Raw genomic sequence first — 10,807 nt, 5'->3', positions numbered from 1 at the left:
TTGTCTATTGCTGAGGTCGCCGATGCAGACCATGACACGAAGCGTTGATGGTTGAAATAAATGCGATCAATCAACACAGAATATGTTCAGTATCAAAAAACGCAACGATAACAATGCCAACAACAGTAACGTTGTCTACACAGAGCAACGATGCATAGATGTGATGGAGGGAAGGGCGATAGTGAACACAATTCGGTCTACGAGCAAAAAAACAGGGCGCCAATTCACTACTTGTGCTTCGGCTGCAGAAAACAAGGTGGCATAATTTGAACAGTTTAATCTGAATACAATATACCTACAAATTGGTATATAAATGACAAAATTATTATAATCATGTAGCGTATATATTAGTTTTCGTCGTGTTTCCGAGACAGCCATTTACAGAAACGTTGTTCAGTATTATTGAGAATATAGTTGCCGAGAGACGCAGGACTATTGGGTGACTGGTGATAGCCAATGATTGGACAAGCCGTGCTTCGTCTCTCATACGATCTTTATTCCAGTTTATTTTCCGTATACGAATTTTGTGCTAACGAAACGAAGTCCCATCTGACACCTACATAGCTCATGAATTTGATTTAAAATACAATTTTAATTGGGATAGATGTATCTACTCGTGGACGCTTCCACGGTCTCTTTTCAAGGGAGCCTTAAGGTTCGAGCTGGTTTCAAAAAAGCAGCTTAATCGAAAATAATGATTACTGAATGCTGATATCGTCGCTTGTAGGTTATTCTGAGCTAATGTCGTCTTGATAAACATATTTACCTGTAGTTAATAAATATTGAAACATTACAAGTATATATATCTGAAATGGGTTGTACACGATGGCTCATGTGCTAAAGCACGAGAACTCTCTTCAGATCTGATATTACTATATATAACTGCCGATGCCGAACTCATATACAGACGATGACTGGCAATGGATAGCCTATATACTATGTGGAAATTATTTCATAAACGTACAACGGTAGGTGAGTCCACCATAGACTTGTACATCGCTAAACGCATGATTTCAGCGAAGTCTAGATCCGGCCAATGATTTACTAGATCAGTTATAGAGCTTACCAAGAATGATTGTAACGACCGTGTAAGACGAAAAAAAAGTCTTTAAAAAAAAGGAATCACTATGTGGATGTCGAAGGTCTCTATGTAACTACAGTGATAGCGTTGGCAATTAAGTAAGTTCAATCGAAACCTGCTGGCTAAAAGCTCTAAGATGTATTTCAATGAGAAAAGGAGAGGAAGGTAGCTAAGTTACAGCAATTAATCGCTAGTGACCGTGTTATGAGGCATTTTTTCGCATGCACGCGAAAATATATTGGGGTTCGATGGCAGCCATATGACTAAGACAGTAAACACTGCTTTACTACGCTTATCGGGATCAAACTAAAAGTTACTTCTACCAGTCTAATGAATTTTAACGGTCTGAATTGGGCTAATTAAGCTAAATTTCTAACAGGTATATTACTTGGATTTGACTTCTTTGCCTCTACATGATCTACGTCGTTCATCTATCTTCTCCCTATCCACCATGAAACAAGGTCGTCCTATAAAAAATGTCAATAAACGCTCCCTACAAAGTTATATTTTTTGCTTTTGAGAAACGACTCTTCACTAGCTTCTGAACTTAAATGTACATAATATGTTAGCTGGACAAAGCGTCGTTTAGACATCCATAACGGCCGTGAGGAATCTCCTATTTGCAATGGTTCTGTAGCGGTGTCTATACATCGTAGTGTCTTGTAACTGGCTCATCTCCGGTTCGGTTAAACAGGTCGTTATTTCTTTTTTAATCTAAGTAGAACGATTTTTTTAAATGTGGGTTCATTATGGGAAATTGTATCAGATACAGAGGAGAGTATGTTGATAGAACAACTCATCGTAAGTGGAACCTCAAACGTTGCCAGATCTGGGTCGAGTTTTAAATGAACACCCCGCGTTCCTACATATGCGAAGAGGAGCACAAAACCTTGACCCCATATTCAGCTTCGTTCTTTAAATCAATTGGTTCTTCAAAAGCCATACACTTCTGTTTGGCAAAACGGTAGGGTTGCTTCAATCCCGAATACGGATTTGTTAAACTTGCCTAAGCTGATTGCTAGACAAATAAGCATTTTCAACTCATGCGTTTGGATACTACTATTAAATAATGCAAGCCATATAGCCAGAAAGGGAGCATCTGATTTTTATCTCACGTGATTTATCTGCCTATTAAATACATGGATTGGCTTTAGACAGTGTGCTGCCCTCGGAGGGGAAGGTACATAGTATATATGTTTGGTTTTGTTGTTCCTGGCGCGTCCCTTAGACTGTGTGTGTCCATGAACTGAGGGTTTTAGCTGCTCATTGGGTAGCTTACCTTTAATTCAGCGGCTTTCTCTACGGGCAGTCCCCGGAGCAAGATGTCTCCCGGCCACAGCATCGATGAGGGTCATCGTCAACCATTACTGTTTTCTATCCGATTTGGTTCGAGGTGTTAGTAACTGAGATTCTAGGGGACTGAACTCCATCATTGGGTCTGCTAGATTTGTGCCCTGTTAATCGCCAAGCTATCATTGATTAGCGGTTATCTCTCAGCCTGAGGTGTCAATTTAGTTAGTTGATATCGGAAAACGTCCCAGATGCATTCGTGGCGCGAAAATAGTCTTTACCATCATTTCGGCGCCAACTGTCATTTCAATCAAACTGTAGCTCCATGAGATTGTTTACCTATTAAGAAATCAACCACTCACAACAAGAAAAGAGCGTTAAATAGCTTGGATTACATTTTATTAAAATAAATAATAGTGAGGTAGATTGCTTGGGTTTTTCGGGAACACGACACACGATGGAAGATTTACATCCTATTAATATTTGTTTTTATGCCAAGAATACATTACAATGCTGATTTCCTCAAGCCAGCGGCGTTAGTCACGTTGTCTTGAACTGTTTTGTAACTTGACTAACATTGTTAACTAAAATCGCCTTCGGTTCATCGAAATGGAAGTATCTCATTATGAGAACGAAGTTGCTGAGATCCTCTGGAACGTTCGTTTCATCTTAGCTCACTTACTGAAAGAGTTGCTTTTCGAGATAATTCAATCGTTTACTCGACTGTCTTTTTCGTTCATGTTTTGCGTCTAGCCAGTATCAATTCTACTTAATTAGCTTTGAAGTAAAGCAAGCGAATGCCCTCGCATTGTTTCAAAGCTGACGACTTTATGATAACGGATGTTACTTGAAGTTTCGAGATAGCCCGCGACACTCTTCGCCAATAGCGAAGTCAGTTCACGTGCTTAAGGAGAAAATTTACCGCACAATAATAGATACAAAGGTATAAACACATAGGTTTGTTGTTTGGTGACAACACGATTAGCATTTGTGCCAGCGTGACAGCGTAGTGGGTAAGGTGTTTGTCCTCTAATCTTACGGACACGCAGTGGTCAAGGTTCGAATCTAGGAGTCAGCCGTCTTATGGAATGCCTATGGCGATACCGGATGTAAAACTCGAAACGTAGAAGTTCAATGAGATTATGCGAGCTCGTGTATGGTGCTCCATATATAAGATGCAACAAAAGCTTTTTGTTTTTTTAATGATCGAAGTTTCTGGCTATCTTTTTTAGGCAGCTAATGGGTTAAGCAGCTAATAATTCTCCGGGCTTAAAAAAACATCAACAAATTGTGATGTAATAATTTTCCGATGCCCATTTATCTTCGAATTTACAAAGATTTACACTAATTCACTACTATTATAGCAATACCCTGACGTGTTCAATTTAAAAAAAATAATACATTCTATGATATCAATGCTAAGTTCGCAGTTTTTTTACATGGCGATGTTTGGAACTTTCGTTTTTTGACACTACCGTCTGACAAGGGTCGACGAAGTTCTCTATTTAGGTGAATACACGTCGCTTTGCTGAGCTCGAACCTGTTAGTCCACTCTCTTTTTGCGGTTATTCGAGATCGGAAGGCTTTATTATTCCTTTTAAAACATTCGATAAATGTCTGAGATCATTCAGCATCTGAAATATTTGTTGAAATCTCACTACGACCGTTTCGCTGACTGAGGCCACTATAGCCACATATACTCTAGTGCACAACCCAGTCAAGTAAAATCATTTACATGCCTGGCGATATATTAATCGTATGACACAGATCTTGTTATTTATATATTTTTGCCCATAATAAGCCTAACAATTAGATAGGATTTAATCTTGATGAAATGTTATGTTCATTATATGTTATATTACAATAGTTACGGATTTTTATCTTTAATCGTTCCATTAAATAATTTTAATTAATATATCTGTCATTTAACCGTTCAATAACATATGCTATTATACTATGAAAAATAGTTGATATTGGGTAGTGTACGCGAAGGTAAGTGGAGCGTCCTATATTTTTCCAAAAAAAAAATGCTGTAAAAAATAGCGGTGAACCACTGTTAATATTCTCCGACAATAGACGATAAGTTAACGCTATAACGAATCATAAGGCCAAAACAAAAACAGTGTGACTGCCCCCTCCCCGCGCCCTAGAACGAGCTGCAAGCCTCATTCATATGCCTACGAGCAGTGGATTGCACGCTCGTCGCTCATTTGTGGAATATCCACTGCGTAATTCTTTTGTTACGTGGGGTGGGACGTAGAAGAAGGTTCTCAAGCAAATCAAACTTCTATTAATTTCCAATTAAGAACTACACCTTATCCGTGGGAAGATGGGATCCCAAATGGCACAAAAGAACTCTCCTCGTAAATGCGTACAAGTGGTTAATCGGAAAACTATCCATAGCTTCAATGCTTAATAGAGCATTTCCTGCAAGATTAATCGGGAACAAATAAGCGTATGCATATAATTGTTGTTCTAAGTTCACAAAGCAATACTTAACGGCAGTACTGAAGGTAAAACTTAGACTTTTAAAAACTATTTAGAAGGCTACTTTGTGCTCAGCGCTAGCTTCGGAACAGCTTTCCCTATCACGTAGACAGGTAGGTACTTAAAGACATTCGAAAAAAATGCTAAACTTTTCCTTGTGAATGGTCCAGCGGAGATGTCGCAAAAAACAATTAAATGAAGAAGATCCTGATTGGAGTGTTTTTGTGTAATTTTATAAATCTTATATAAAAAATTGCCTTTTTAATTCAGTGTATATTTTCTATTGAGATATTCCTATGGCTTTGCTTGACTTATCAAAGAAGTAGCACACCGACAGACACGAGCATCTAGGTCAGAGAAAATTTTTCCCCTACACTTTTAACAGTCATGGAGCTACATAAATGACAACAAAAGCACAACTTCGAAGAGATGGACTGTACATATTTGTATTGAGTTTTATTTTTCTAGTGTTTTTTTGTTCTCATCATTGTTCCGTTGTTCATTTTCTTCTGGTCACGCATCTGAATTCGTCTCAGCTTTTAAGTCGCAACTTCATTCGAAATGCTTCTAACAATGTCTACGTCACTGTGATAGCTCTCTCTTCTTTCCTTTCGCTCTCTCTCAATTCGATTTCTATTATAATACCATTACACGTTACATATACTCTATTTATATCTATATTTATATATTTGTATTATTTTCTCATTTTCGGCCTGTCCTAGGCAATACTTCTATTGTTTCATTTTTCGTCTTCTGCAAGAGGCGGAAACTGCGAGGGATCGGGTGGGGCCATTCGGGACAGATTGCACTACTGAACTTGTAACATCTCTCATGTTCTTTTAGTTTCGTTTATCCTATTTACTAGACAAACGAATGTAGACGCATAATCTCTACTAAATTAACCACACATGTTTACCTCGTAAATGCTTGCGACCACCATGGTCGCATTAACACTTCCCTCTAAATTCAAACTGAATGCTATGGCGAAGTTTTAGTAAAAAAACTATCTACCCCCTTTCCAATGTCCGCTCGTCAATGCAGTTCACAGTTATATTGCGTCATGCCCTGATTGCTGATGGCTCTATAGATTGAACAGTACGCCGTCCATTCTAACAAAAAAGAAACTAGAAACTAACAAGTGTTTTGTCGGCCGATTTGGCACGATGTAGGATTACGGCAAGGAGTAGTCGAAGGCCTTTTACAAATCAACAGATTCTCGAAGAAGTTGGTAACAGCTAAAATGATTACTGCAATGGAGTGGCGACGAACACCACATCGACGTCGCATAATGAGATTATTGTAACAGATTAAGTTGAAGGAACTTCTAATTCACAGACAGATAGGGGCAAACGTACATAATGACGATATTTAACAGTTTCGAGGGGTTTCGAATCCTTTCATATGTTCGTGAATGACTATGCCGCCTTTGTTACTGTTGCAGTAATATCTAATTCGTAGTAGCTATATATATATATATTGCTGTTCATGGTAGCTCTCTGCCCTTAACGCCGTCTCAAACAATGACGATATCGGACCAACTATCTGGTCATAGCGGTTAAATTATTCTCGTTCGATACCCAATTCCCCGATCTTCAATTGCCATCAAACTTCAATGACAGGGTAAACACCTATATAAAGAGAATAAAATAGAATCTCGCCTACCTTATCTATGCATATTGGTGACAATCATCGCTATCGTTATTCCAGACGTCCTTCCTCTTCGTAATTAGGTTTCGTAATCGTTTTCGTTCCGACTTTTTGATTAATCGTAACGAGTACAAGTGGAAACAAGTGTGAGACCATTTTGTGACTACTTCATATTGATATGTTCCTTTAACCGCTTCAATCAGTGTCTGCGTGTATACATCTTTAGCGTATATAATTTAAATTTGAAACATTTCTTTAGATTGCATTGTCAATATCATCACCAGTATTCGCAAAATTATCAGCCGTCTGTGATCAGGATGATCGTCCTCAACGTTACTTTCATGCACCGCTCCCAGTGTTTTTCAGCACTCGAAACGTCTCAGCCATAATGCGTAAGTTAACGTAGCTCTTGCTAATTTTCCCTTCCTTGGCTTTTCCCCTGACTTTTTTTTTACTGCCATCGCTATGGCGACTCACTCGACCGCATTTGCGTATCTGTAAAATTGTGGACCTAGCCAGTTCCTATTGCGAATTTCTGCTTTTTCTGTTTATAACGGCACTGAGTTTTCGAATTAGTACGCACGTACAATTTTGATTTTCTGCTCGCTAATTAGCCGGCCTGTTTATGTTTCGAATACGCGTCAAATCTTTCTCCATAGGTAGCTTTTTTTCGCACTATTTGGCTTCTCAGCGTTTAATGACTATGAACAATTTTTGTAATAAAACTATCGTTGTTGATGTTATTAGGAATAATTATCAGGTTAAGTTTGGCTGGGTGCTACTTATGTTTGTGATGTTTACTCGCTATCCGTTTGTTTACCTCCGTGACAAAATTGCACATGATCGGTAAAGGTTGTCTTCTCTGAACTCTTTTTTCTGCAGACTGATCGAACCCTGTTCAAAGATACTCCAAATCGAATAAATCTCTGTTGCCACTAATCATCTGCACTTTGCTTCAGTACAATTGTTACCCCCGCTCCCCCCCCCCCCTCATCGGTCTCTATCCTCTTTTACATTCAACTTAGTCGTATTTACATTGATAAAGGCAGGTAACGCTTTAGGGGTGGGATGAAGGAGGCGGATAGAAGACGGCAAATTTTCTCGAATTTACTTATTCTCACACACACACACACATATATATATATATATATATATATTTGCTCTTTCGATTCAATCGCGAGGCAACCATTCAACTTAGCCAATAACACCAATACGGCTATTGATTGCAAGAAACAAAATCCACATATAGAGGCAAACTGATTGATCTCCTGTACTGGCTCAAGGTGGGGCTTATTGCTCATAAATTGCCCTCTACTTGCAGCGTCTGGAGAAGCACGATGGCAGGATTACAAATTCTGATCGATCATAGGAACTACTCGGTGATGGCACACAATTGACATTATCGTTTTTTATTACTTTACGATATGCAGAAGTGTTATATATATGTGTATATATATATATATATATATATATATGTATGTATATATATATATATATATATATATATAATCATTTTTGTAGTGTGTATGTACAGTGTCGTATGTACAATTTGCCCTAACTAATGCTTCTTTCTTCAATATGTACACCCGGCCGCAAATAATAGTAATAATAAAAATAATTAGAATAGAAGCTGATTCGAGGGGTTCTTTGACCCCCTGTTGCATACTTTTTCTGGTTTTTCCGAAAATTCCTTAAGGGTAGCATGTTGCAAGCATGTGTGCCTCCATGTGTTGTTTTCGTAGATTTAATTAGCTTCTTCGCTTTAGACAATTACCGTAGCAAAGGTGAAGCTGAATGACAAGTAGGGGCCATAGAGTTTGCCAGAGACATGCTGTGACGCTTGACCAGCAACGTTTAATACAGCAGCACAGCGCAAGATAGCGCCGACAAAGCCTAGTCCTAAGAAAAGGCTTACCGTCACGCTCTTTCGGCGTTCATTCTTAGGTGCTGTGTCCCATATAACGTATACCGCTAATCGCATTTATTATACATCGCTTCGTTTCGGCCTAAAATTAGGTCCAGATTCATTTAAGTGACCGTGAGAAGATGCGGCGTATCGGCAGATGGCGGCGTAAGGATACTTTCGACACCTAGCATAGGTAAACTTTCCTGCGGCTCGCGTTTACATTCACCCTGCGTATGGCCCACACCTGTTTGACTTGTCAGCTGGTGTATGCTCAAGGGATGATGCTTGTACGACACAGGTAGACTTGGAACCGCTTGTTGTCCTATGCCCTGCAAGTTTGGCAAACCCAATCCCGGTAATGGAAGGCCGAGTGAGGGCACGGGATGTAAGGGCAGCCTTGGTGAAGGTGGCATGCCCAGCAGGGGAGAGGGTAAAGGTTCATCGTCGGTGCATAAGGACTGCGCTCCCGGGCTGGGGTGCATGCGAAGGCTGTCCGGTGGCGTTGGCGCCTCTACCGAAGATAACGCGTTGGGCTCATCCTCGTCGTCGCTATCGGCATCTGATGCGTCCTCCATCGCATCAATGTCGAGATCGCCTGGCTCGGGTTGGTTAGACCCGGGTCCTCCGGTCGATGAAGGAGCATTTGAACCCGGATTATCGTGTTTCGATTCGCGGTAACGGATGCATTTCTTTTTCCGCCTACATGGTTTGCACCAGTTGTTCTGCTTGTCGAGGCCATATCTCGCCCGGCATTTCTTGGCGCTGTTGTTCACGTCTGTAATAGAAAATCACCATAGAAAAACAAAGCAACGTTCTTCATTAGAACAACACTGTAGAAGGTCGATCGTTGATTTCCGCCATATTGAAGTGGTTTTTCCGAAATTCTCTCTGTACTATTCACACATGTGTAAAATATGTTAATGTGGTTTAGTATTTACATAACGGTAACAAAATGTATAACCAAACACAAGCTGAACTCAACACAGCAAAGGAGCATGGAACAAACAGGAAACATAGCAAAACGTTGGAACAGAGCAGAAGCTGTCTAAGTTGTAGCTCCTCAGCAATGGACTGCAACAAGAGGAATGGAGTTTACGAGGCCAATTACAACGCAATTACAACGCTGAGGTTATTGGCAAAGCCAGTGTTCTTTTTCTGCTGCTGTTGCTGTTGTTGTTGTCGTCGTCATCGTTGTTGTTGTTGTTGTTGTTGTTTACTCATTTTTTCGTGGTACTTACTTGTGGCGCGGAGCGGTACTATTCGGTACCACCTGAACACTCCCTTTAGAGCAGCATGTGTGAGGACAGAACGGCAACAGTGAATAAATATCCTTCTCCGTTAGATAATAGCCGAAAGTTAAAAGGGTCAAGAGGGCACTGAGCGGCATTTATGATGTTTCATGGAACTACCGAAAATGTATCAATAAACCTAATGCAGAATATTCACTCGGGTGGCAAACGGTTTCAACTCAAATGGGAGAACGGGACCAACTACTAGCTTATATTCCTCTTGTTGCGACGGGAGAATATAAGAACGTGGGGTCGAAGTGAAGTCTACAGCCACAACAACAACAATGTGTAATTAGCAACACCATCGTATCGTATCGTATCCATACTTTATCAAGTCTGATCATGTACTTAGGTATTATCGACTGTTACGTTAATTGTGTATGCACTCTGACACGAGGTGTTCAAGGGTAACGCAATCTGCTTAGAGGAGCTTCTTGTCGCAGAAGGCAACAAGCGGTGCGGAATGAACAATTCAGTTGTGTGATAGATCGTGTTGTAGGAATCGTCCCATTGAGTATGCATACCAATACGAAGGGAGTCTATTTTTTTGCAGAGTTACTTAGCCCGGATCCTCGAATGCGTTCAGGCTGTTCGTGTAGACCTATTGTTGGGTCTGGTAGTTACAACAAGAGTGCCAATGTTGTATTATCTAATGAGGATAAAGGCGAATGAGAATACAAACCTTGGTAATACCGATAGGGTACCTTAAGGTCGGACCTTAGAAAGTTCTAGTCCAACCCAAACCCAATATTTTTTTCATTTAGTCATGACCGCCATGACTGTTACCGCAAGCCTGTTTTGGAGCACGGATGATACACTCTGTATTTGGGTATACAGACAATCACTCGATGAATACGAAACGACATCACTTTGGCTAGGCCGAAACATATATATATGAAACATTTCCTATAGTGATATTCCTTGAAGTGTTTAGTTGCGTTACCTCGTGAACACCAATGGTCATCTTAAACTAATCAAGGTGAAATCATTTTCGGCCATTACTAGCTTAGTAGGCAGCTTCGACACCAACCGGATGATGCATAAAACTTAAAAACTGGTATAACGTGTACTTATACGACATACAGGGAATCGGGACTAGGAAGTAAG

General features: G+C 40.0%; 1 protein-coding gene and 1 long non-coding RNA gene across 9 annotated transcripts in view; one reads left to right on the top strand and one right to left on the bottom strand.

Moving 5' to 3' along the window:
- Window positions 1-10,807, top strand: part of LOC147758541 (uncharacterized) — an 81,345-nt gene that overhangs the window by 13,832 nt on the left and 56,706 nt on the right. The gene's annotated exons all lie outside the window — the stretch shown is intronic.
- The window catches only part of pan (transcription factor pangolin), a 138,441-nt gene continuing 132,912 nt past the window's right edge, over window positions 5,279-10,807 (bottom strand). For all 8 annotated transcript variants that reach the window (XM_086976719.1, XM_086976720.1, XM_022806007.2 and 5 more), the window contains one exon: window positions 5,279-9,186. In XM_086976719.1, coding sequence (XP_086832845.1) covers window positions 8,534-9,186 — 653 coding nt within the window. In that variant the 3' untranslated portion in view covers window positions 5,279-8,533. The remainder of the gene's footprint in view (window positions 9,187-10,807) is intronic.

This window comes from Varroa destructor, unplaced genomic scaffold (genome assembly GCF_002443255.2).
Source record: "Varroa destructor unplaced genomic scaffold, Vdes_3.0 BEIS01000001.1, whole genome shotgun sequence".
Taxonomy (NCBI): domain Eukaryota; kingdom Metazoa; phylum Arthropoda; class Arachnida; order Mesostigmata; family Varroidae; genus Varroa; species Varroa destructor.
This window is presented reverse-complemented; position numbering and strand designations above follow the sequence as displayed.